Source organism: Xiphias gladius, chromosome 20 (genome assembly GCF_016859285.1).
Source record: "Xiphias gladius isolate SHS-SW01 ecotype Sanya breed wild chromosome 20, ASM1685928v1, whole genome shotgun sequence".
Classification (NCBI taxonomy): Eukaryota; Metazoa; Chordata; class Actinopteri; order Istiophoriformes; family Xiphiidae; genus Xiphias; species Xiphias gladius.
Genome location: NC_053419.1, coordinates 10866301 through 10893561, shown reverse-complemented (window position 1 = coordinate 10893561; position 27261 = coordinate 10866301). Strand labels below are relative to the sequence as shown.

General features: G+C 41.6%; 1 protein-coding gene across 7 annotated transcripts; it reads left to right on the top strand.

Annotated features, from left to right (window-relative positions):
* The first annotated feature begins 328 nt into the window (after positions 1 to 328).
* rimbp2a (RIMS binding protein 2a) lies at positions 329 to 26892 on the top strand. Of its 7 annotated transcripts, none has more exons than XM_040157619.1 (19): positions 329 to 418; positions 2306 to 2428; positions 5807 to 5911; positions 7064 to 7114; positions 9175 to 9379; positions 10299 to 10456; positions 10662 to 10741; positions 10901 to 11010; positions 14472 to 15290; positions 16815 to 16966; positions 17882 to 18661; positions 19022 to 19177; positions 19493 to 19639; positions 21882 to 21984; positions 24069 to 24238; positions 24506 to 24674; positions 24839 to 24939; positions 25280 to 25351; positions 25955 to 26892. In XM_040157619.1, exons 3-19 carry the CDS (start codon positions 5810 to 5812, stop codon positions 26147 to 26149), a joined length of 3570 nt encoding a protein of 1189 aa, XP_040013553.1. In that variant the 5' UTR covers positions 329 to 418; positions 2306 to 2428; positions 5807 to 5809; the 3' UTR covers positions 26150 to 26892. The 7 variants fall into 7 exon arrangements, 5 of the variants coding, with proteins under 5 accessions (XP_040013553.1, XP_040013550.1, XP_040013552.1 ...); XM_040157615.1 differs by lacking the exons at positions 329 to 418; positions 2306 to 2428; positions 5807 to 5911; positions 7064 to 7114 and adding exons at positions 7609 to 7820; positions 8506 to 8529; positions 8815 to 8906; positions 8986 to 9050; XM_040157616.1 differs by lacking the exons at positions 329 to 418; positions 2306 to 2428 and adding an exon at positions 5614 to 5634.
* Positions 26893 to 27261: the final 369 nt, after the last annotated feature.

The window sequence follows — 27261 nt, the reverse complement described above, 5'->3', positions numbered from 1 at the left end:
GTGACAGTATGCAGCTGTGGGTTTTGTCCTCCGGACAGAATCTTAAGGAAAAGCTTAACCACTTACACACACACACACACACACACACACACACACACACACACACACACACACACACACACACACACGTATACAGATGGAGGGAGGGATTGGCACTAACCTGAGTCTTTCATCTGTCGCTTATATAATAGTTAATTAATAGGATGGAGCTCATGCTGTGTGGCTTGCATACATGCTGTAGTCAGGCATAAAAGTCTTTGCAATGAGGAAGATAATGTATCAGACTGTAAAAACATTAAACATTTGTTTCTCTCTCGCTTTTCTTCAGAAAGCAAAGCTCCATGCTGCCTTGCAGGAGAAAAACCGCCTGAACCTTGAGCTGATCAACCACCACTTGAAGGCATATAAATATGACCAGGTAAGGCATTCACACATGCAGTGCACCAGCATCTATTACGAGGCTACACACAGAGTCATTATCAGTGGTCGACCAGCCGATGATCGATGGTAAAATCTATTTTATTTTTGCAGTACTAGTGATATAGGTGCTACATATCACATACACAATGTATTATACTTGACTGTAACATCAGTCATAAGTTGGGACTCTGTGATCCATCTCTACCGATCAATAAACCTGCAACCGTGTTATTATCATCTTTTAAGTTATCATGTGTTGCCTCTTCCCGGGATAAATCGCTAACATGTTGTTTGGTATGACATTAAAAAGGCGTGTCTGATACAAACCCATCATTGCAACTTTTCTCTTTCCTATCCCTGTGTCTTTACTGGGCCTGAGTCTCACAGTCCACACATGCATGCATAAACATGCACACAGACCCAGACGGAGAGACAGCGGCCGTCTGTGATGGTAGGCGATTAGCTACTCTGGCGCTAATAGTGACTTTCACAGAGGGGGCAGATTTGACACGTGTCCAGGGACTCAGATCCGTGCTCTTGCTCTACCATGCCACGCAAAAAGATGCCATCTGTGCACTGACAAGGTGGGCACAGAGATGAAAAGAAAGTCGAGCAAATTGTGTGTCCAGTCCTGCCAGATATATGGTATGAATGAATGTGACTGGCTTATTAGGGCAATAGCGGCAGAGACACAGGCAAAATGAACTGGACTCTGAATAGGGAGCAAATGAGGTAATGAGAGAGGGAAAAGAGAAAGACGGAAGCTGGGAGCGAGAAAGAAAGATACAAGAAACAAAGTGGTGATATATTTAGAGAAAGTAATCACTGAAAATAAATTGCAGTTGCATTGGGGGATCTTTGTCAGAGTTCAAGAGAATTAACCAATACAACTGTAATTTTCTGATGATAAAGAATATTTTAAGCCTTATAGACATGGTAGTTACTGCAGGGCTTGTGTTGATTTTGAAAAAATACTACCAAAACACCCTTTTAATTGACTAAATCGAAATTGTTAAAAGATATTTATCTTTAAGGGGAACACAAAAATACTAAATGTGGTTTTATTACCAGAGCACTGCTTACAGTATATCATGTTTTAGTTTTTCTTACCTAATTCAATTCATCATGTATAGCATCTTTTAATATCTAGAAAAGCACTCAATAAATAAAATGTATTGCTAGTATTATTATAGTCTGATTGAAAATAATAATAATTATAGTGGTATAGATCAGATTATACTGAAGCTCCCGACTCCAGTTCCAATCACAACTTCCTCTTTATGAATTAACGCATTCCCTTTGCAGCTGTCTGGTTTTTTGCACTTTAAGCTTATCTATTGTGCACTCAACTGTTTATTAATTAATGAGATGATGGGTGTATGGCTGAGGGATGGTTCTGCTCAATCCTATGAGGCCACCTTCAGAGGAACCAGCTTAGCTCAAGGCCTCTGACTGATGAAGAAACGAGACGCAGAGTGCTCTAGTCAGCAGCTCTGTCTCATCAAGGCTAAATGGAAATGTGCTGATTAATTTCTCTTCAGAGTGTGAACTCCCAATCAACCCTCCAGCCAAAGAAAGCTGCTTCTATTCATAAATGTAAAAAAGTAGGTCTGCTGCAAGAACAAACCTCATAAAAACTGCAGGCTTGTTTTCCTCTTTTAAGACAAAACAACAGAATAACGGGTACATTTAGAAACTCTTCAAGTAAAACAAAGAGGAAATTAGTGTTTTGTTGTTTTTCTGTTTGCCTGTGTCTCCGCTGACTTTTTCAGTGGTGTTTTACTGTAGATCCATATTGTTAACAATAGTCTTAACCCCCTCTTGCTCTTCTTGTCTTTCACTTGTCCCTCCCTCCCTTGCACCTGGACTCTTTTTGTCCATATAGGTGCGATCAGACTATGACCGGCTGAGGGAGACCCTTGCTGTAGTGAGCCAGGAGAGAGACGTGGCCCAGCAGCAGAGGAGTCAACTCCAAGGCAAAGTGGAGAACCTGGAACATGTTCTAAAGGTGAGACATCCCTCCATTGATGTATCTTTCATCCCATGTGCCCCTAAAATCTAAAAATATCACTCACATCCTCCCATTAATCCTGAGGAAAATATGGGAACCAAACTCTACCTCTTCATCTTTTCATTCATCTCTCTATTTGAGTGCTTCAGTGTCTCCTTCCCCAGTGAGTTTTCCTCTGTGTGTTCAATGAAGTTTGAAGAACTTTTCATTTTGTGGACAGTCATACTTATAATATCCTTCGGTAACTTCTGTAAATTTTGCCAAATCCTGTCCCTGATTTCTTACTAAATGAAAATTTTGAGTCTTTCTACTGAATCCGCTTTACTGGAGTGCTGTGGTAGTTTTAGTTGTCTGACAAAGAGCGTGGAGTAGAGGAGACCATGTGGCCAGCTCCAGATAACTTAATAATGTCAGAAAGCAATTTGGAGTGTTGAGGGAGAACTCAGAAATCCTGTCAGTAAGTGCCTCAGTGCCAAGTTTCACCAAATAACAGAACTGAAGAAAGGATCTCAATTCGCCTTTTTCATTTTCCCTTCTCTACTCACAATTTTCTCAGAAGGGAGATTTAATTATCTGCAGCTGCTCAATTATATACGTATATTTGAGTCTACATTTGCTTTAGAAATTGATAGTATACATCTGGGCTAATTTCTTCCACATCTCTTTGAGACCTCTGAGCAATACGTCTCTATGGTAAAGCCTGCACATGTTATACTGCTGAGAAGACACAGCTAAAAATTTAGGAAGACCCAAGTCGAAACCCTTTATCCTCCTTTCATGCCCCATCATCATCATCATCTGTCCATATTTTCACTGCCATACTGTAGATCGCGCTACATTTCTCCAACAATCCCACCCTCATGCTGTTCATTAATTCCCTGTTCACTTCACTGGTTCTGTTTGGCTGACACCATTCATCAGATTTGGATCCATCTTCTGGAAATATTCCCATCTCCCATATGTTTGTTATCGAACAAAACTTTAGACGGAAACTGATGCAAAGCATGAGGTGAAGTGTCATCAGTTTCATGGAGAGACTCTTTTTTCATTGTGTTCTGGTCTGCCAATAGTAATCAGACACAGTCTCCCCGCGCCGTGAGAGGCACTCTCATTACAAATCCTCGCCGCCCTGCATCTCCTATCGATTGTCTGTTTGTCAGCATATTTGAGAGAGAAATGTACCCATCTGAGAAAAACTGACCTGCTCCCTAATACAGCAAAGAGAGGTTTGTCACTTTCTCATTGTGTATTGATTATGAAGACAAAGAGACTATTTAGAGAAAATTACACAGGGCGATGTGGGCTGGAGCAAGCAGAGATGGAAGAAACACAACATGAAAAATCAGAAAAAGACTAATGACATACAGCACTGTCAATCTTGCTTTTAAAGTTATATAGTCTGGTAACAGAAGGCTTATTGTCACATTTCTATGGGGGAATTAAGACACAAGTCAGTAGACCACGTCTTATTCTGGGCCTTTTTATCATAGCGGAAAGGCAACATGCAAGACAAACATATAGTAGCTCTTCAATAAAGTGGCCTGTTGGAATTGCCACTGAAGAGAACATTGAAGATAACTAGGCAGCAGAGGTGCTTTGTTAAGGAAAATCTAGTTTTTTGGGTTTTTTTTTTTTTTCTTTCCAGTTGAGTCTTATTCTCATAACTGTTGCCATTCTGACTCTGGGTCACGCTAACCTCGTCACCTCTGTTTTAGAGTTGTGGGAAACATATATCGGGGCAAGCGGAGCAAGGCTCCCAGAGCCGTGTGAACAGTGTTAAATTTTACATACGTTTCTGATTGCTTTGTACTGGTGGTTATTGCTGTTGCTTACTGTATATGGAGAGCTGACCTCTTGGTCCCGCTGGCCTCAGTCTGCCAGTTGATTTTGTGTCTTCAGCACAGCAGTGTGGTTCAGAGCTACAAATGAATTTTTTTACAGTTCACCCTCATTTGTGGACATGTCTAGATTTTCTGGCTCGACGTCTGCCATCAACAGTTCCTATTCTTTGCAGCAAGGCTTTCCTTTTCAGCCAGCCTCGCTGAGTATTGAGCACAGAAATACCCCTGATTTCTTGCTAGATGGGCCTCTGCTGCCTCTCTGCCTCTGTTTCCATTCGGCTTATGCTGAACACTCGAAATCCAGCTGCTCCAGTGGAGCTGCTCAGGTTTGTTTCTGTTTTAACAGAACATCACAGGGTGTTTCCTGAAAATGTAGGTGACTTCATCAAGTGCTCCATGAATATTCAAGGGTTAAAAAAAAAATAGTTTTGACTACGGCTCCAGTGACAGCCTCTCAGCCAGCCCAGTCCTCTGCAGTTTAGAGCTTCTCCCTGATTATGCAAAGCAGTGGCTGGCTGCTCAGGACACCTCGAAGCCACTCCAGGAGGTAAAGAGGCTTTTCTTTTTCCTTTTTTTTTTTCAAGGGAGAGAATACAGAGAGAAAATGATGAATGTCAGGGCTTTCTAAGCTGTCTTTTCTTCTTAAGCCTGCGGAAACATCTTGTGCCTTAACTCTGTTTCTGCAAGATGTGGCTGCTGGTCGTGACTCCATGGATAGATACTGTATAGTCATGACTTGGCTAATTTCAGACAGGGTAGATCTGGGATCAGTGCAGGTGACCATGTGTGACAGCTTTGTCTGAGTCAGTTTGGAGCGTACAGAAGGCTGGATGTGACAGATATACATTACAAATTATACAAAAAGCTCATACTGTATAAAACTCTTTATACTTTAAAAGTGAACTCAAAACTTGAGAACTTGAGATTGCGGTTTAAAGTAACGGCTCAACATTTTGGTAAATACACTGCTGGCAGAAGCTTCATAGTTCAGACACAGAGACATGACACGAGAGTGGTATCACTCTTCTCATCTAACTCTCTGCACGAAACATAATAAGCAGATTTCATGATGTCAAACTTTTTCCATAATATTATTGCTTGGTTTAATCTGCAAGAATTCATGAATAATTTATTTCAATTTGAGTTTTAATTCAAGATTTTAGAGCTGATGCAACCAAATTATTGCGTTGGCCATATTCTGACGATCCTGATATCACAAACTATTTGCATTTTTATCACATCAGAATGCAGAATTGCCTGCAGCTAATTGTCATTCAGGTAGATTGAGTTCAAGGGTGGTTGCCAGTCCACTGCAGAACACGCCCTCCTTTCAGTGCCAGGGATAGCAGCAGCAATATTCTGGTAATTGTTGAGACTTTTAAGGTCTAGCTGTATTGTATGCGTCACAATCCACAGAGAAAGATTGTGTTCGGGTAAAATCTTTTGGGATGCTGTGAAAAATCATCTCTAGATAACATCCTTCAGCGTAAACACATCGTGTTTCTCTCCTTCCCACTTTTCTGTTTCTCCCTAGCATATGCACGAGGCTGTTGAGCTGAAGCAGCAGCTGCAGATAGAGCATGAGCAAGCCTTGGTGGCCTTTCACACCAAGCAGAAGGAGATCAATCAGCTGCAAAAGGTATGGCCATATGGATAAAGGGAAAAAACAGAAAAGCGGTCATTGGAAGCTTTTTCAATTTTTATACGTTTGACATAAAACTCCTGGGTCATTACTTTTCTGATAAGAACTGTGACTTCATGCCAAAGCTCCTTGTGCAGTTATTGATGTGTCATTTGCCAGTTTATGCTGAATCACCGAATCGCTGCTACTGTATCAGGGAATATAAAGAGCTCAGAAACCTGTCCAAAAATCAGCAGATTTGATTAGAAATGCTGTTCCAACTGCTCTTTGCTAAAAATGTCGCCTTTCTAGTTGTTGATAAATTTATACACCTTGGGAACATCTTTCAGTGTGCGGACATTACTTTTTTTTCTAGTTGTTTTTAAAGACTGGGATATGTGTGTTCTTACTCTGCTTAGAAAGTAGTCAAATAAAACTTCAAATATGACAAGAGACACTTGGACTTCAAGTGCTTTTAATACTTTTGAGGCAGTTCAAATATTGGGGATGTTAAATTATCTGCTTTACATTTTAGCATGTCTGGCCCAGATTGGATGCTGAAATTATTGAGTGCTTGTGCTGCATATTTAAGATTAGGAGTATGTCCAATTTTACTGGATTGTGTATTACATAAACTCAATCACCTCTGATTATCATCCCTCAGACATTTTTGAACCTACATTTTTAATTGTTAAATGAACAATGATGTAACTTGAAACATTTTATTTGCTGTATCTTTATCCCGTTGTCGAATTATTCACTGTTAATTGTTTACAAACTATACAAACATAAAAACTTTCCAAAGAGCCCATTCAAAATCCTCTTATTCTAATGACTGATATGGAAATATTCTTAGAATACCAACTGTATTAGACCACTCAGGCCTCATCAAGTGATTTTTACAATTACACAAAGAGGTTGTTAATGTTGAAGACTGTGCTTTTACTTCCTTTACCAGGCACCACCTGGACACTTACATCCCCTAAAATAAATTTTCTAGTGTTCATCAGGGCTTCGCCATTAGGCGTAGTACCACTGCTGCGATCAACCAGCGAGCCTTTTCCAGGGCACTGGGTTGACAGCATGTCAGCTGGGTGCTGTCTATTCTACCTCATGGACTGTGATCACTGTGTCAGTTGTCACTGTGTGTTTACTGTGTGTTCCCTGCAGGCTCGGGTACAAGCTGACCAAGAGCATGAGGCAGCAGTACACCTGTTAGAGGTACAGTAATATGAACAAACACAGATCTTTACCCAGCTTTACATCAGTGTTACTTTTCATAAATATAGTTTATCTCCTTGTTTTAAACTGATGAATTGAAACAAGGAATCCTTTGGGATGTTTCATGTAGTATTAGACAGATGTTAAATAGGGGATATTAACAAGGAAACACAGATGGCATAACCTAGCTATATTTACACATATCGCTATGTATGTGAATATAGCTATATGTGAAAAATGCTTAAATTACGACTTCCAGAAGAAACTAGTCTACCAAATGTCAGCTTACACATTACACTAGCCACACTAGCAGCTGTGTGAGGCTGTACTATGTATGGTATGGCACTTTAACGTGGTAACATTTGCTAATCAGCACTTAAGTGTAGGTCGATGGGAATAGCATTAGTTTTGGAAATATTTGGTCATAAACCATTGTCAAGCTGGTGGTGCCAGAGGAAAAGTCAGGTGATCACCAAAGTCAGAACGATAAAAGTGTGAGCGGTCCTGCCCTAACAGTTGCAGCAAAACTAATAAGGGATCGATGGAGATGTCAGAAAAACACAGTCTGCGCATGGCCACATGGCCCTGAGACGAGCTCTAATCGGGACAAATGAGTGAAAACACCTGTGTGGGTGGACAATGAGTGTGTACGGGCTTTAATGTTGAGCAAGATGAGACAAACCTCGCCTTGGTTTGACCAAATCATGTAAGTTATTTTATACTCTGCACCACCTCTTCTTCTGGGTTTTCTGTAGTGTTTGGATATAATATCGCTGCAAACTTTTATGACAACATTTGCAGACTCTCACATCCTGTTAATCCTGCATCCGGGCTGACCTTGAATACTTTTATAAATTTCCCTAAGATCAAATCACTGACCTGCCGTGTTTCATCACGGTCTTTAAGATGCTTGTCGCTGGCTCATCTACTCGAAATCATTTTCTCATTTCACTCTAAATCCGTTTGTAATGACAATAGTGTGTAGACTCCTCTGAGTGTAGTTCAAGTGAGGCCATGTTATTATCCATTTTAAGCACTTGAGTACGATTTTACTGAGCAAGCAGCCTCAGTTTGGCTCAGACAAATATCAAGAGTTTGGGCAGAGAAATGGAAACTCCACAGTCAAGGAGTTAGTTCCCTTCTTAAAAATCCATTTAATCAATTTATAGTTATCTTCACAGGCCTGTTTCTGTGCACTCATGGCTTTGTTTGGCTTCTGTATATTTATCTCCACTGATAAATATATTGCTGTTTTGAATTACTTTTTCTTTCTTTGCATCGATTACGATAGCATTTATTGGTGTTTGCTTCTATATTCAGTATGCTTTTTTTTCTTTAAATTTTTCTTCTTTCTTTACTTTTTTCTGTTTCCCTCCTTTTTATCTGAACAGAACAATAAGGACAGAATGTTTCAGGTATTTATTTTCCTCCCTGACTAGTTTCATTTCCCTTCTGGTGGCTGTGTGAATTTTTCAACAAAACACCAGAGCTTTCAAAGCCTTTGGTGGGTATTTTTTTGTGCAAATGGAGAACCGCCATATACTGTACATTGAATGAGACTGAATAAGGTTTTGCTACATTTCTTTATTCATACAATGGCCACAGTATAGCTGTACATCTTAGTTTCCTCTGATATGTCAATGATATGATGTCTTTAATGTGTATACTGTAAGTTTTATAATCCTCTTAACTCTTTGCAGTGTCCAGGCTTTGTTATCAGAGTTTAGCTGTGTTATGTATCAGCCGCTGCAGCAGATGACTCTACACTTCCATATGCTTGGATTAGACAACGGTTGCTATATAATATGCTGCTATAAGATCAAAAATGACTCTTCAGGGATCCTTTTCTAATTGGTTCTGTGTTGGATCAGCATTAACAGATAAAACGTTGGCTATTCTTCAGAGGACTTGTATCTGTACAATTACATGTGATGAGGTAAACTCCATGCTTTGTGTGTTAGTGTATATTTTTCTTCATATTTTGCCCTCTTTTTTTTTTTTTCCACTCCTTCCTCTCGGCCATTACCACCCCCTTTTGCTCTCTTCATTGTCTGTCAAAGGTCAAGGTTCGTGACCTGGAGCAGAAATGCAGGTCACAGAGTGAACACTTCCACCAACTGTCCAAAGAGCTGCTGAATTTCCGTTTGCAATCAGATACTGTGGACATCCCTAAAATTAATCCCACCTCCACATCCCAGATCCCCATCTCACCAGACAAGAAACTGCCACAAGTCATCGTTGGATTTGAAACCCAACCAGAGACAGGTGGGTCAGTGGTCCCACCTCGTAGTCAAACTTTTTAGTTTTTTATATCTGTAATTCATTATAATTATTTTCAATAGTAGTAGTGTTTATTATGGTCTTATGATTTTATATCTTCACTGAGTGGTGAGCGTAGCTCTCTGCGCTTTGATACTAAGAAAATGTTACGGAGACTACAGGGTTAAATGGTCCTCTAACAGTAGGATCTACTCATTCTTAAAAATATGATCAGAATGAAATGAGAGTGATCTAATCCCCAGACAACTCACATAACAGCTGGATCAGCTTACTCCTGACCAGAGGTGGACACCATTAATGGCGATGCTGCTTATTCATGATCAATATCTACCCTAATTGATCACAGGCCTGATGTATGACATGAATGTGGATTAACACATTAGTATTCTAACGACACATGTTGTAACCTGCAGAGCTAGCAGATACAGCCATAGCAGCGATGTAGATTTATACAGTCTGGCACAGACCAAAGGTCTTTGAAGTGCTGGAAATCCTGTTTTATCTTTCTCTTTGCTTGAAACATAGGGGGCTCACTGATGCTTTTGTGCTAATGCATAATATTACTCACAAACCAAAAGAACCCAGTGATAAAGTGGATCCATGTTGTTGAGTTACTGTACTTTCCTCGAGGAATTCAGCCATCCACACTCTTTGACTACAGTTTTCTATTTTGTATTTCCTGTATTTTTTAAGTGTATTTTTTTCCACAAGGACCTCAGTGGTATTTAATGACAAAAGCATTACAGGTCTGAGGTGTCGATGGGGATGGAATAGCCTTTGCCATGAAAAGTGTTTGCTATACACTCGCTTCAACAGGAGATCAATACCTGTGCAATGAGCAGCAAATGGGTGCAGAAGGAATGACAGTTGCTTTTTATTTGCTATGGAAATCAATGTCTCCCAGGCGATGAGAGCTCGGCAAACGCGCCATTACTGATCTCCCAGTTCTTGCCCTGCGAGCCAGAGACTGGAGACAGACAACGACAAGAAGTGCTGTCTGTCAAATCCAGCACCCGGACAACGGACCACCCCAGCAGCCCTCGACAGCTGACCCCATCAGAGGTGGGTCTGAGTAACACCACATCACTATATTTTAATCCCATTATTGCATGTTTAGTTTCCCATGTCTTCAAGATAATTTGAAGTTTTCTCTGTTTTCGACATCACTCTGGCCAGGTTGACTTATATATTGATTTATTTAAATTTAATGATTAATAATGTTTGAATCTTAGTTATCAATATCTTTGGTTCTGCTGCCAATCTATAGATGGAGGATGAGGCCAGCCCATCACCCAGGTCCAAGCCTCGCTATACAGGCCAGGTCCGTCTTTGCACTGCCCGATACAGGTGAATGAGACCAGCTTCAGGAGTCTGTTGATTTTATTGCGCATAATCTTTTTAAGTTTCCTAACAGCTTTTTTATCAATTTTTTTAATATACAAATTGAAGAAAAATGCTGCTGTCATAAAAACTAAAAGATTTAAATGTTAATATTTTTCCTTTCAGTTATAATCCTTACGATGGACCAAACGAGCATCCTGAAGCAGAACTCCCCCTTGTGGCTGGAAAGTATCTATACGTGTATGGAAACATGGATGATGATGGCTTCTACGAAGGTGAGAAATGAAACAGGCCAACACAAGTGTCGTGTTTGAAGTTGTCTTTGAGGTGGAGATGACATCATTAACATGGAAGTTAGTCTTAAGCAGGTACTTAAATGACAAATTTTGAAAAAACTGTAGGTGTAAAGATTAAAGATTATAGAACAGTAGGAGATGTCCTTTGTCGAAGTTCTGTGATTCTGCCTAATCAGTGTTAGCTGCTCTAGCAGAGAACTTGACAGTCACAACAACTGTTTGGTACATTATGTTTTAATTTTCTCACAAATGAGAAAAATGCCAAAAAGTGTGTCAACTCGCAGTTGTCCCCCACTGAATTTGATCTACAGTGCATTCAGAAAGTTTTCAGACCCCTTCACTTTTTTCACATTTTATGTTGCAGCCTTATGCTAAAATGAATTCAAATTTATTTCCCCCTTCATCAGTCTGCACTCAATACCCCATAATGACAAAGCAAAAGCAGAATTTTAGAAATTTTTACAAATTTATTAAAAAGGAAAAACTGAAAAATCACACTGAACGATGTATTCGGAGCCTTTACTGTGACACTTGAAATTTTATATCAGGTGCCTCCCATTTCTCTTGATCATCTGAGATGTTTCTACACCTCAATCCAAGTCCAAATGTGGTAAATTCAATTGATCGGACATGATATGGAAAAGAACACACCTGTCTATATAAGCAGCTGACAATGCATATCAGAGCAAAAACAAAGCCATGAGGTTGAAGGAAATGCCTGCAGAGCTCAGAGACAGGATTGTGTCGAAGCACAGATCTGGGCAAAGCTACAAAAACATTCTGCTGCATTGAAGGTTCCCAAGAGCACAGTGGTCTCCATAATTCTTCAATGGGAGAAGTTTGGAACAACCAGGACTCTTCATAGAGCTGGCCGCCTGGCCAAACTGAGCAAGCAGAGGAGAAGGGCCTTGGTAAGAGAGGTGACCAAAAATCCGGTGGTCACTCTGGCTGGGCTCCAGAGATCCTGTGTGGACATCGGGAAAAACTCTAAGAAGGACAACCATAACTGCAGCACTCTGATGATCTGTGCTTTAAGGCAGAGAGGGCTCTCCTCAGTGAAAGGCACATGAAAGCTGCTTGGTGCTTGCAAAAAAGGACCTAGAAGACTCTCAGACTGTGAGATGTTTCTACACCTCGATTGGAGTCCAACTGTGGTGAACTTTTTTCAATTATAAGCATCATGTCCGGAGGAAACCAGGCACCACTCACCACTTGCCCAGTACCATCCCAACATTGAAGCGTAGTGGCAGCATCAAGCTATGGGGGTGTTTTTCAGAGGTAGGGACAGGGAGACTGGTCAAGGTTGAGGGAAAGCTGAACAGAGCAAAGCATAGAGATGTCCTTAGTGAAAACCTGGCCCAGAGCACCCAGGACAAAGACAACAGAGGAGTGGCATAGGGACAACTTTGAATATTCTCGAGTGCCCCAGTCAGAGCCCTGACTTGAACCCAGTTGAACATCTCTGGAAAGACCTGAAAATGACTGTCCACTGATGGTCCCCATCCAACCTGACAGAGCCTGAGAGAATCTGCAGAGAACAATTGCAGAAAATCCCTAAATCCAGGTGTGCAAAGCTGGTCACGTCATTCCCCAGAAGACTTGAGGCTGTAATTGCTGCCAAAGGTGCTTTATAAAAGTACTGAGTAAAGGGTCTGAATACTTATGTCAATATGATATTTCTGTTTTTCGTTTTTAATAAATTTGCAAACATTTCCAAAATTCTGTTTTTTAATTTGTCATTATGGGTATTGAGTGTAGATTGATGATGGGAGAAATGAATTTAGAAGATTTCACATAAGGCTGCAACATTACAAAATGTGAATAAAGTGAAGGGGTTTGAATACTTTCTGAATGCATTATATTTTCAATATTCTACTTGGTGTCTAAATCCTTTAAAATGACCATTGGGGAGCACTGACTAATGTAGCACATATGCTGTACATTGTGGGTATATGTATAGTTGTTGTACATTTCATTGTATATGTACAATGACATGTATTATTATATATTTTTTATGCTTAGTTGTCACTATGTTGTGGCCATTGTACTGTATGTACATGACATTACAATATGACATAATCTAATAATTTAATGTTAAAGGATTACAATCCTGACGTGGTCATCGTTGTAACCATTGCTACAAAGATTGCTCTTGTTAGGTTGGGTGACAGTTGCAGCATTTGTCATACTTTATACTGTATATGTCCATCAAATAACTGTTGGTTAGTTTCATCTTGTGACCTCCTCTTGGACAGTGCAGTGTGTCCGTATTTGGGTTATATTGCCATGATTTTCAAGACTGTCCCCTTTGACACGTCAGACATTGAGAGCTATTTTTTAGAACGCTCACATATTAAACTTACCAAACCTCTGTTATAGCTAACAAAGCCATTGAAGTGACGTCCAGCCTTTTATGACGCACCTTTGTATCAATGTTTGTGATTATTATTACTTACTTTAAAGTTGGTAATTTTCCAACAAAATGATGACATCGTTATGTCTACCTCTGTGTGTATTTCAGACTTTTATAAGTATACTCCAATGCACCAGTGTCACCAAAAAAATTCCTGTACACTTTTTATAAGTGGTGATTGGAGTGATTCTCTCATATAATCTCTTTAGAATTAAGAAGGCTTCTCCATCAGAGGCAATCCTAATCCCCCTAGCTAGCAATCCTGAAGCCAGCGCAGACTGCTACCGACACAGTAGTACTCAGCTGCAGTGATTCATTAGCTGTGGGCGGTGAGATTGCATGGCATCGTGGAAGAGCCTTGTATTTACCATGCAGGAGGGAGAGTCGGGCCTCAGACCAAGCTGTTGTCAAGATGGGACCTTGGTCCCTTTTAGCTTGATAACTAATCCAGCGGGGCTCAGTTTAATCATCACCACACACAAACAACACACACATACACAGACGCACACAGATTGTCTTAAGGTCTCCCAGGCCTCTGTGGAAAAATGGATTGAAGGACAAGATGATAGGGAGCTTTTCTGAAGACAAAATTATTCCCTTTGGGGAAAAAAACTACAGAGCAAACCTAAGCATTTTTTTTTCTTTTCTGCATTGACCACAGCATTTACATGCTCAGGGATGTTCCTGGAATTGTTCAAAAAAGCTCTTTCAAAAGTTCTTCAAAATGTTGAAAATGAGTGTTTTCTCAGTTCTGTGTTTGCTGGAGAGGGTATAAAAGATAGCATCAAAGAACTAGAGGCACTTCTTACATCTTAGGGAATAGTACATATTATATTTTTACATATTTCCCACCTCTCATTCTCTTATTTGTTCCCGCCTTGAAAGGAAAATGGCTCACTGATAAATTATTTATTATTATTATTATTATTAGATTATTTGTTCATCAACATGAACATGAAGAATGAATCAAAATATTGACTTGTTTATTTTTTTTGTACCTGTCGCTCTACTTCTTTCTGTGTCACAGGGGAGCTGCTGGATGGCCAGCGGGGACTAGTCCCTTCCAACTTCGTGGAGTTTGTCCAGGACAAGGAAAAACCAGCGATTCAGGCTGGGGAAGGAGGGGAAAACCTGGGCCCACTGGACCATACACCCCTGGCAGTGATGGCAGTGGATGGCGGTGCCTCACAGGAAGGCCTCCTGGGCTCAGCTAATGCCTTGGTTCCCTGTAGCAATGGGACAGGGGGGCCCCTTGACCCTGAGGACCTGGCTGAAGATGTTGTGCCTTATCCCCGAAAGATCACCTTGATCAAGCAGCTGGCACGGAGCGTCATTGTGGCCTGGGAGCCTCCACTAGTGCCTTTGGGCTGGGGGAACATCTCTGGCTACAACGTGTTAGTAGACGGGGAACTTCGTGCCAGTATAGCGTACGGTGGCCGCACCAAGTGTTTGCTGGAGAAACTGGACCTGGACGGCTGCGTTCATCGCGTGTCTGTGCAGAGCGTCACCGACCGGGGCTTATCAGACGAGCTGCGGTGCACCTTGCTGGTGGGAGCCAATGTGGTGGTGGCGCCATGCGGCTTGCGGGTGGATGACATCCAGCGTGACACTGCCGAGCTCTCCTGGTTGCCTAGCAACAGCAACTATGGCCACACCGTTTTCCTGGATGGGGTAGAACACGCAGCGGTAAAGCCAGGAAGGTATAGACTACGCTTCCTCAACCTGAAGCCCCTGACGGTGTACAAAGTGACGGTGGTGGCACAGCCGCACCAGGTGCCATGGCAACTGCCACTGGAGCAGAGAGAGAGGAAAGAAGCTGGTGTGGAGTTCTGCACTCAGGCTGCAGGTCAGCAAGGCTCATTTCTATACATAGAGATACAGTATCAATAATGAAGTATATGCATAGCTCCATAACAGACGATTGTCAATAGTTTCTTATGCTTGTTTTTTATGTTTAAAAAAAATGTTGTAGTCTGTGTATAGGACAGATGGAGATTACAGACTGCTACTACTCTGTTTATGTCAGTTTACTGTAATTTCAGCTCTAATATATAGCATAATGCCATATCAATTTTTAGGTTATGTGCTGTAGAAGAGTACAGTAATGCATTGCCTTACCATGCCATTGTTGTGTATTGTATTTTGTCTAGGTCCAACACCATATTGCAGAACAGGTCAGAATGAAACATCAGTCCTCGGCTGGGTTTCCCATATGTCTTAGCACTAAATGATCTGTTTCTACTGAAAACCAATGGGTAGAGATGACATTAGTGCTATGATACTTTTGGAGGAAGGTTACAGGAATGATGATGACCTATTTTTCAAAATGAGTTCATTAGTTAAGGGATGTGGGCAAAATGGTATTTTGTTATGGTTCTGAGATTTGAAAAACAACTTCTCATCTACAAACAATGTTGTCAATCAATGTAGCTAATGAAATTTAAAAACACTGTTTTTTCAAACCAAATTCAAATGAAATTTCGCCCAAGTTTGCTTACTGCACAGAGCACATCACTAATTAGAGAAACAGCCCTGCATCACAAGATATGATCAGTTATTATTCTGATGAGTCATTTCCTCAGCCTATAGCCTAGCCTAGAATAACTAGTTCTATATAAAGCAGTGCACCACCACTGCTCACTGAAATGACCATTTTGTATCAGTGTGCATTTGCTTCTGCTCGAATGCAGCTGTGCATGTTTTATGCAGTGATCAAGGAGGTTGGAAGACAAAGGACGGGCTGTAGTTAGTCTCTCTGGATTGTGTCATGCATGCTGAGACAACAGTATTTCTCTGAGGAGGCCCAGAAGCCCACATTTTTCATTTTACCTTGTTTTTCTATCTTGTAATAAAGAGTAGTGTATGGTGGTTATGGTGTGGCACTAGACCAGAGGAAAAATATTTTGCAAAATAATGATACACTAAGAGAATTTCATTTCACAGCTCAGTTTGATTATGGAGCATCTTAGGTTAGCCAGTGTTATTGTAGTCCCACTTATCATATATTGTAATGACATTTTATGAACACAGCACACAATGAGTTATGAATGTCCCCCACTACCAATGTAACATTATCACAAGTATCTGCATGGACTGTGTATCTGTACAAAGTATAAATAAGATGTTAATGTAATTATTTCACAGATTTAAACATGCAGGGCAAATTATGAACGAACCGAGTTTGTTGTTTCCCGAATCCTCCCAACCCCCCTCTTGTATGTGGGCGTTTCTGTGCATGGTTGTGAGCGTGCCCATTTGTGCATTTGATGAATGCTTCACACCCTTTCCTCTTGTTTGTATGTTAGTGATATTAAAACAGTAAATTATTATTATTATTTTTTTTTCTTACACCTATTGTCTCACCTCCCAGGCCCTCCCCTGCCTCCCCAGGATGTACAGGTGCTCTGTGGGCAGGCTCCAGGGGTCCTACAGGTCTGCTGGAAGCCCCCAATCCTCTCTCCCACAGGCACATCTAATGGGGCAAACGTCATTGGCTACGCAGTATGCACTAAAGGACAGAGGGTGAGTTAGCAAGTGCTAGTATTACCAGCCAGGACTATCTCCGTATCTTAGCTCTATCTGTTAAAATAAGGGATGGTGAGGAGCTTATCTTGGGTTAAAGGCCTCACTCATGATTAGAGGGAAAATAAATGACTTTTTACAGTATCATGCATGGTACAGAGGAACTGGTTTGTGGAGAATTCACAAGCATATGGGATCCATATTTCAAAGGCCTACATGCAGTACACAGATTCAGTGTGTAAAACACTGCGTGAATTGACTAATCATGTTTAATCCAGTTCAAACATGAAAACATACATCACAGATGGTATACTAATAGCTTCTGTCGTTGAGTGTGGCATTATGTCATCAGTGCCCTCAGCGCACACACCAGTGCCACCTACTTGTGATTCAGTGTCAGTGCAAGTCTCTCAATGTGGGACATGTAAATGTCTTGGAAAGGTCTCTCCGCCCCTCTGGTGACTGCCAAAGTAAATCAACACACAATATCTGAAAGCGTAAATCAACACTGAACTACCTTGGTGGTGCTTCTGCTTGAAACTGAAAAGCATTTTAAGTAGTATTTTGACATTCAAACAGAGTAGTGCAGCACAACCTTTTCTGCCTAATTATGTGCTTCACATTCTAAACCAAAAGTGAAAAAGTGGTTTTGGGCATAACAAAGATGATACTAACCACCACTTTCCTGTCTTGGAGTCTTACCGAGTAGTAGTGGGGCTGAAACATTGTCGAGTGTTGAGAGTGGTACAAGACGAAAAAGCATGGGCTCATTAAAACTAGATTGATCCTGTGGGGATGTGATCATGTTTTCACTTCTAATGTATTGATTGTGATACTGATGTTGTTTTAGTTGTTGTTAAAAATTATTATACAGTTTCTGTTGATGTTAACATTTTATTTTCTGTTTACATCCAGATAGCTGAGGTGTTGTACCCGATGGCAGACTATGTTACCGTCGAGCTGACAAGGATTCAGTGCCTGGAGGCCAGGGAAGTCATCGTCAGGACGCTGTCAGTACAGGGAGAATCCCAGGACTCCCACGTTGCCGTCATTCCAAACAACCTGCTTGTGCCTCTACCTCCGCTTCCGCTGCCACCACCAATGCACCCCCACTCAGGCCCCCCTCCACACCCCCTTGCTCAACCCCACCTCCCATCCCCTCACCTCCCTCATGCCACGCCCCAACTTCCTGCTCCCCCCCAGGCACATGGACAACCACTCCCATCCCATCCTCCACACCCTCAACCCCATCCAAGACTTCCCCATCCAGGTGGACCCCCACAACCCCAGCTTCGTCCCCCGCATCCTCAGTCCCAGCCCCTACATCTCCAGCCCCGCCCACCCCACCAAGGTCCCAGGCCCCAGCACCAACTGCCTCTGCTACCCCACCCCCAACCCCACCCTGTACCTCAGAGACCAGTAAGTGCCAGAGACCTGGATGCCAGTGAGCATGTGGCCCGTCACGGGGGAGCTATTCCACCTGGCCAGCCTGGTTGGGACCCCACGCGCTCTCCCTCTTCCCAGCCTCCTGTGCCCATGCAAGGCCACACCCTTGAGCCCCCTCCCACTGCCAATCAACGCTCCCCCTCCCCCCAGAGGATTCTTCCGCAGCCCCGTGGCACGCTTATCCCGGACACTGTGGCCAAAGCCATTGCCCGCGAAGCAGCGCAGAGGGTAGCAGCAGAAAGTGGCAAGGTCTGATGGAAATGGAGATGCTAAATCCAATCACAATATACTATGTGTTACTGATGCTTAATCAAAATGGAATACACAGTCGAAAAAATGAACTCACAGCAAGGCGAGCTGTGACTTTAATCTGTAAATTGAAAACAGCTGTAAATGAAGGGCAGCAAATTAAGGGAATGTAGCAAGGCATGTTTAGTTTTCTGTGACTGTCGGTATACTACACCATAAAGACAGAGCAGATCGTGTATTCAGACTAGTGAAATGTAAAAATCAAGTTATCATCCAAATACTGCACAACACAATGAGCACATACCTTTGTCATTTCCCTGTTTCTGTTACTCACTTTCCTAAATTTTCATACATTTTCAGGGGGACAGGAGGCAGGGCAGGTACGGAGAGCAGAGTCATTCATTTCACCAGCATCACTCTGATGAAGAAGAGGAAGATGAGGAAGGGTTTGCTCGTGGCCGTCGGAGAGGACCCTCAGTTGATGAGTTCCTCAGAGGATCTGAGCTGGGGAGGCCGGTAAGAACGACATGTTAAGCGACAAATCCTTTGCCTTTTTTTTTCAGCTTCAACTCCGATGTGTTTTTCAATGGAAAACCTCTTAAGTGTATGTATGTCTGGATGTGTGTGTGCATGCATGTCTGGGTGGTTGCATGCATACACTCCTGTGCCCGTGTCTGTGTGTGTGCGCTCATGTGCGTGTGTCTGCCCATCAACGTGTGTTTGGTGTGTGCATGTATGTTATGTATGTATGTGGACTTAAACAATTGTGTCTGTGTGTTTGTGTTTGTGTGTGGTGTGTGTGTGTGTGTGTGTGTGTGTGACTACCAAAAGCCTCACTATAGTCACAATGAAGATTATCACAGCGAAAGCAGCCGGGGCTCTGACCTGTCTGACATCATGGAAGAGGATGAGGAGGAGCTATACTCTGAGATGCAGCTGGAAGAGGGACGCCGACGCAACTCGCACAACACACCCAAGGTGCAGTTCTTTGCACTTATTCTCAACCCAAGAGTCATAATCAGGCAAATTTATTATTCTTTAGTGAACTGCACAGGCACAGATACTTCAATTGAGTCTGTTGCCTTGACTTGCATTTGATATGTGTTGTTAGTGTGAGTGCTGAGTTTCATTCAAATTTATATAAAAAGAGAGAGAGGGAAAAAAAATGTGGTTGAATATTTCATTTCATGACCACGGAGAAAGAGAGGGACTTGGTCTGAAAGCTTCAGCGCCATCGAGAGAGACAGACTGGGTTCAGGGGTGCTTTCAGACGGCCTCCATTGCTTTCAGTGCTGCTCTCGTGAACACTCAAGGTTATTTGCGGCTGAGTTGATGGAGCTGATGATCATTCAACCTTTTCAACTTTCTGCAGAAACCACACCGAAGGAGATGATTCGGAAACTTATTTTACTTTACAATTTGAGCTACATGAATTAACATTAACACACCACTGAAGAGAAACGATAGAGGAGCAACGTCTTCAAAGTTTGATTATCCACTCTGGACCAATGTTTAAGATATTAGTTAGCAACTCTTGCTATTTGGATCATGTCATATTGACAAAATGAGATTATACAGGCTGGGTAGCAACCTGTGGGGTATGGTACAGGCTATAAGTAGGATTGGAGGTGGCCTGAAGCCGCGGCAGCACCTGCTCGGTGTCTGAAAGTACCTATACAGTTTCAGCCCCATGGAGAGAAACAAAGAGAGAGAGACTGGGGCTGTGGTCGCAAGGTAAAAAAAAAGAATCTGCTTTCCTAACCACTTTTCCTTGACCTCGATAGAAAACACAATGAGGTCAAGGAGAGATGTGAAGGAGAATTCATAAGGACTTAGGAAAAGACAACCACGGTACCAAGAGATTTCGACTGCACTTACACTAAGCTACATAATTATGTGACGGCGGATGTAATTGACGTGGGTCGGCCATGGTGAAACTACAATGTTCTGAAGATGGACCACAAAAAGCGCATCTTAGATACTTGCCTGGTGCGTTCTTACCTTGTTGTGTAATGCAAGGCTATATGAACGTGGAAAACGCAGTGACAAATATTACCTCATTACCAAGGTTGGAATGGAGATACGAAAGGAATATAGGCCACCAGTCACAAATGTGACACAAAATGGCTGTCACATCGAGAACAGTTGCTCACCTTCCCCCTCCTGTCCACTCATATTTATCCCAATTAGTATGTTTGTTTGAAAATATTTATCAAATTTATGCAAGGTAGGCATAACACGTTAGGCCTACAGATGTACTACTCTACATATAATCATTCTTAAGTTTCAAACATGTTGAATTAAAAACATCATCTGGCTAATATCCCTTTTTTCTTGAAAGACAGTCAAAGGGACTGTCTCCTAATACTTATTTACTTTTACTTAAGAATGACTTACTTTACTTAAAGAAAAATTAACTCAATAGAGGAGTATTTTTACATTGCTGGCACTTTTTTGGTACTTTTGCTTAAGTAAAGGATCTGAATACTTCTCCCACCACCGATTTTTATATATATATAGCTGAGGAGATGATCCAGTTTAACACTAAAGGCAAGGGTTAAATGGAAATGTGGGGCACCATTATCTCCTTTCCTTTCTTAAAGGAAAGTCCAGTGTATCCTATGCTAAAGGAGGTACGATAGGAAGCACTGTGGCTCCTTTCCTTAGTATTTAGAGAATTCAACCAGCTCTTATCATGGCTACCACCTACCTATTTCCGGGTCATTTTACTAAGTAAGGAACCTTCCTGAGTAAAAAATGCTCTCGGACCGCAGCCTGGGTTTGAATAGAATTTTTGATTGAATGTGTTCAGTATGTTGGAGACACAGGGAGGAACTGGGTCTGAGTAGTTAAGCGTTACGGCGTAGTGTTGTAACATGGACCGAGCTTACTGATCTCTTTGACACAGCCTTTTACGTTTATAAAAAAAAAATAAAAAAAAAAATAAATAAAATTGTAACTGAGTCGTGCGTTTAGTATTTGCTTAATTTTGGAATGTTCAAATTTCCTGTGGGCTTGTGTGTGTTTGAGTGTGTGTCTATATGTCCATGTTTCAGTGTGCCTGCCTGTGAGTGCTGCATGATTTTGTTTACATACAATTTGTAAGTATGTCGACGTAAGTTTTTTTTCACATACCGTTTGCAAGTTTGTCCATGTGTCTGTCAGTAACTCATGAATGTCTAATGTTTGTGAATGTTTTCTGTCTTTATGTGCATTTCAGACAAACACTCCTGCTGGAGGCGGTCATGACCGGGAGACCGGGAGAAGAATTCATCATGGCGGTCCCCAACCTCAGAGACGACCTCTAATGGTCCCTTCCATTGGTCAGTAAGGGCAGGAGAGAAAGGAAAGGAGAATGTTTGAAAAATAATTTTCATGTCGTCTGTGCCATAGTATAGTAGTGTTTGTTTCTCTGTTAAAGCCTCCATGAGCTTCTCTGTGTCTCCAGATCACCTCTGTCTCTATGAACCATGCTCATGCCCTTCACTACCTAGACATAAAACAGATCTCGCAGAGATTATTATGATGCTACAAGCTGGCAGTCTTCTTAATCTGATGTACACAGTTGCACTACACATCGATACGTGAATCTGCTCTGACACTGATACAGTAGTTTTCCCTAGCTTGATTCCTATGTGCATTTGTTATTATCTTGTAAGTTTAAGTGGCAACACAAATCTTTAGTTAGCCTTTTGGGAGGGGAAGGTTGTGCTTTGCATTGTAACCCCATCACCGTCTAATTGGTGTTTCCCGTAGAGGTAACCTCTGAGAATAACAGTGAGGGAAACCTCTCCCCCATCACCGAGGATGTTTACTATGGCAAAGTAGCACGGCACAGGACATGGTCATCCCGCAGGCACATGGGCGGCACCAGGTCTCCCCATGGTATGTGCCTGCAGTCCAGTTTTTACCACCATGGCATGGCAACAACAATGCCACTAGCAACTGGCAAATGGCAAACAGTAGCTGTGGACACTTGCAAGTGCCTGTTTCTCTGTCTTAAATAATAATAGTTATTATTATGCTTACAGTTGAACAGCATGACTGCACTGCACTGAAATTGGGGGACCCACTGGCAAGACGTACCTGGGGTCCAGGATGAATGTTTCCACAGTTGCAGATGATTAATGATTGATTGACTGCTCAGAGAATGCCTCACTCACTGCACTGAACTCCAGATGCCTGCTAAACCCCTTCCCTTTGTGGTACAACCACACCTACTACACTTATGACGAGAGCATTCTTGCATGGAATTTTTAAGAGATAATAGCGCTAGACATTAAAGAATGACTACATTGTCACTGTTTTTTGTTTCTTTAGACGTTTGAGTTTTTTTGTGGACATTTGAGTTTGAAATATCAGCTGGTGGAAATGCAGTTGTCTCTTACAGACAGAAGTCCTACCAACACTAAAAAAATGATACAGTCACCAAACCTTCTGTAGGTCGGCGTACGCTGACCTGGAAGCGATGCATTTCACATCATGCTTGTATTTTCAAGCATCACAATAAAGCTTTGGCTCAACAGTATTACACTTTGCAAGCATTTTCAAAAAATTGCGATGCCACGTTCAAATAAATGACAGGGCTTCCACAACAACTCTACCATTTCTGCTGTAGATCTGCTGCTATAAGGGTTGGCAATGTGTGGAAAGATAATGTAGTTATAGATATCTGCTTTAAATCTTAGAATTTCACTAAATGTTATGTTTTGATGTGAAGTGAAAATAGACATATGGAGGTTTTATCTTTTAGGTGCTTTTTTTGTTTAGGCTTTTTGTAGCATGCATGCCAGAGTCTTGTGTTTTGTTGATGTTGTCATGTCCCCGAATCACTTCTGTGCATTGCACCATGTTTTGTCTTGGTCCTCATTTGTCTCGCACTGCATATGCAAACATAAAGATAGACAAAAATGTAAAGATACATGTAGTGTGTGTGTGTTTGTGGGTGCATGTGTTTTTTTTGCTAGAGTAAATGATTTAAATAGATGACTGAGCACAGATTTCTTCCTGCATGCCGGCAGGCCCAAATATCACTAGACAAGAAAATGATCAAATCAATAATACTTATTGAGACGAAAATTTTCCTCTCATTGATTTCCTTTGATTGAGGCATGGCTAAGATACATCACTATGTAAACATCTGGACTTGCTCAGTATAGAAGTGGTATATATACAGCACTTATTTTAAGTTTTGTTGCAGAGCCCTGAAATCTGTTCCATTTGTGACCAGACACCACAAACACAGGCTCATTTCACAGGAGACAAAGATAAAAACTATTTCTACAAAGAAATAGTCTCCTACAAAGCAACTGTTTTGTGTGATGGATCACATTTATTGGCTGCCCTGTCTATTGATGCTGGATGATTTTTGTTTGTTTGTTTGTTCTTCGTCTTTCATGTTTTAAAGATGGATACAGGGATCGGGATCGCCGCTCTCCCACGTATTATGATGAGTCAGAGCCTGAGGAGTCCTTCCGGATCTTTGTGGCCCTCTTTGACTATGATCCCCTGTCCATGTCCCCTAACCCAGATGCAGCTGATGAGGAGCTGCCCTTCAAAGAGGGGCAGATCATTAGGGTGGGAGTTTAAACTTAAGTTCTCATACAGTTCTTTCAGACTAACTTTAACCTTCACTGTTTATCATTCAAGATTCAAGTGTATAGACTGGCTCCATAAAATAGCTTCTCTGCAATCCAACCTGCCACCTACAAGCTTAAATGTTGAATCTTTATTCATCCTTTGAGCTCGATTTTACCATTTAAGTAAAAAAAAAAAAAATCACCATAATAAAAGTACAGTATGTTTTAAAGCTGGAGCTCCAAATATCGCTCTTTCACTCTCCAGGTATATGGTGATAAAGATACAGATGGCTTTTACAGAGGAGAAGTGAGGGGCAGGATGGGGCTGATCCCCTGTAACATGGTGTCAGAGATACGAGCAGAGGACGAGGAGACCATGGACCAGCTCATCAAACAGGGCTTCCTGCCACTCAGCACCCCTGTGGACAGAATAGGTACTATTCTGAATAGGTATAGGTACAGTACAGAATAGGTACAAGATCCGTGGGCTCAAACATACATTTATGGAACTCAGTGGGCTTGAAAAGGGTTAAATATTGTGAATCAAAACACGAGATGAAATACTTGCTGTTAAAATGGCATCTCTTATCGCTTCCAGAGCAGAGCAGAAGAGGCCTCCGTCGAGATCAGGCCTCGAGGAGGATGGTGGCTCTGTACGACTACGACCCCCGAGAGAGCTCCCCTAATGTTGATGTCGAGGTATCACTAACTGTTGAGGACAGACTGTTGAACAGTTCTCAGAGGACAGTCGCACATAAAATAATGCTAACCTGACATTTATTCTCAACCTTTTCAAGATGCTAAAACCTGTGTGATATGTGCTACATGAATGTTTTAAGAATTTATTTTCAAACTAGTGTGATCTACTTAAAAAGATGATCTTTATTTATCAAGAGAAACCAGGGACATTACAGTAAAAACATGAACAACAACAACAACTGAAAAACAGCAGCCAGGGCAGGAAAGTATAAGTATACAGATTTAATCTCCATTTCCTTTTTGTGCTTGATGTCTTTTCTTTATCTCTGTCTCCTGGTAGGCTGAGCTGACCTTCTGTGCTGGTGACATCATCGCTGTGTTTGGAGATATCGATGAAGACGGGTTCTACTATGTGAGTGCTGCTTCTCCACGTTTGCTTCTCTCATCAAGATGTTTTCTTTCTTTTTTTCTTTTTTGAATCTGTACAAACATTTAGCTGTAAAAATGGCAAATTGTGTTTTTTGCACAGATTAAACAAACACCATATAACGTTTTAATTCTTTAGAGGTGCTGGTAAGCAGATTCCTTTTCACATTTTGATGGAGCCAGGTGCTGTTTGTTTGTGCCTCCTGTTTCTAGTATTTATGCTAAGCTAAGATAACCGGCTGCTGGCAGACGCTTCATATTTACCATAGAGACACGAGAGTGGTCTACATCCTCTCATCAAACTTTTGACAAGAAAAGTGAATGAGCATATGTCACAAGATGTGTAATTGTTCCTTTAAAGTACGGGCCTTTCTTGGGGATTCATAACAGTGTGTTAATGCAGAGGAGAAAGTTTAGAGAGTGGCAGCTCAAATTTGTTTCACATGCTTTGATTTTAAAGAGAGAGAGAAATTAGATGCCAACCTTATACAGTGTTTGATATGTTGTATAAACAGTGTGAAACACGATATATTCAACCTCTATTTATTCCACCAACCGTGTTTACTTCGCACCTCATTTCCGTCCACAGGGTGAGATCAACGGCCACCGTGGTCTGGTTCCCTCTAACTTCCTGGAAGAAGTGCCTGATGACGTGGAAGTGTATCTGACCGATACTCCATCCCACTACCCTCAGGAAGAGCCTGCCAACCGGCCCCCTGCCAACTCTGCCGCCACCGTCTCAGAGGGCAAACGGGTACATCATCATCGCCGCTCTCAGCGCTAGGCCCTGTGTTCATCCATCCTCCGTCTTCTCTCTTGATTTCCGTCTCTTGCTTCCTCCACTTGCCGTCTGTGTGCTCTTCATTGTGTGTGTTTGTCCGTGTGGTGACAGTGGTGACTCTGTACAAACTAACAATCCCCCCCTTCCCACCCCTACCCCTTCACCCTTTGGAAAAGGGGACAAAAACCCAGTGTTAACACCTTTTCTGAGTCTCAGAGAAAGGAAGAAGCAAAGCCTGACATGGACAGAGAGGAGATAGACTGTGGGAGCTCTGCGGGGTGGTTTATGCATGTAGCACTGGTTAAGGAGGACTTGAAAAAGGCTCAACTCATTCCTAACACAAGAGAATTTGGTACCTCTTTGCACTGAAACACAAAATCAAATTGTGGTTATTGTGTATAACAATAAAAATAATAAGTGCTTTATTAACACAAACAATTGCTACCCAATGACACTGAAATTATTTGAGAAGAAAACTTCAAAGATGAAAAAGAGAGAAAAGCATGCCTTTTTCAAACTTGATACATTTTCTAATAACTTTCTTGGCTCGACTGCTGTATTTCCTTAAAGAGGCTTTGGTTCTTTATGTATATTGCACACACATCAAATCTATTTTTCAGCCATGTTGACAGTGGATATGCCATGTTTACTCTGAGCTCGAGAGACAAAACTAACCACAGCACTGAGACATCAATACTGTATTGTTACAATGGAACAATAAAAGAAAAAATTGGATATTAAAAACATTCTTTTTTGTGCTCTGTGTTCATGTGCGTTGGTGGTGTTGTTGGCGTTGTTGTTATTTTCAGTTTTCATAGTGGTGTGGGTTTTACCAACGGTGACAATGCTGCCGCATCTGATTTCTTTTTTGTTTTTCCTCACCCGCTTGGCAAAACAAAACAAACAAACAGAAGAAGATTGTTCATTTCACACCATAAATGGCTCTGTCTGCCTTGTACAGTAAGTCGGCAACTTGAGATACCAAACTTGCAGCTCTAATGCACACAGCTTGTGGCCACAGAAAAGGCTTTTAAATGCCACTTGAACATAATGGAAGCACTCATAAGCACGTATTTCTGTAATGCTTTGTTTCCGATAACGTATCAGATCAGTAA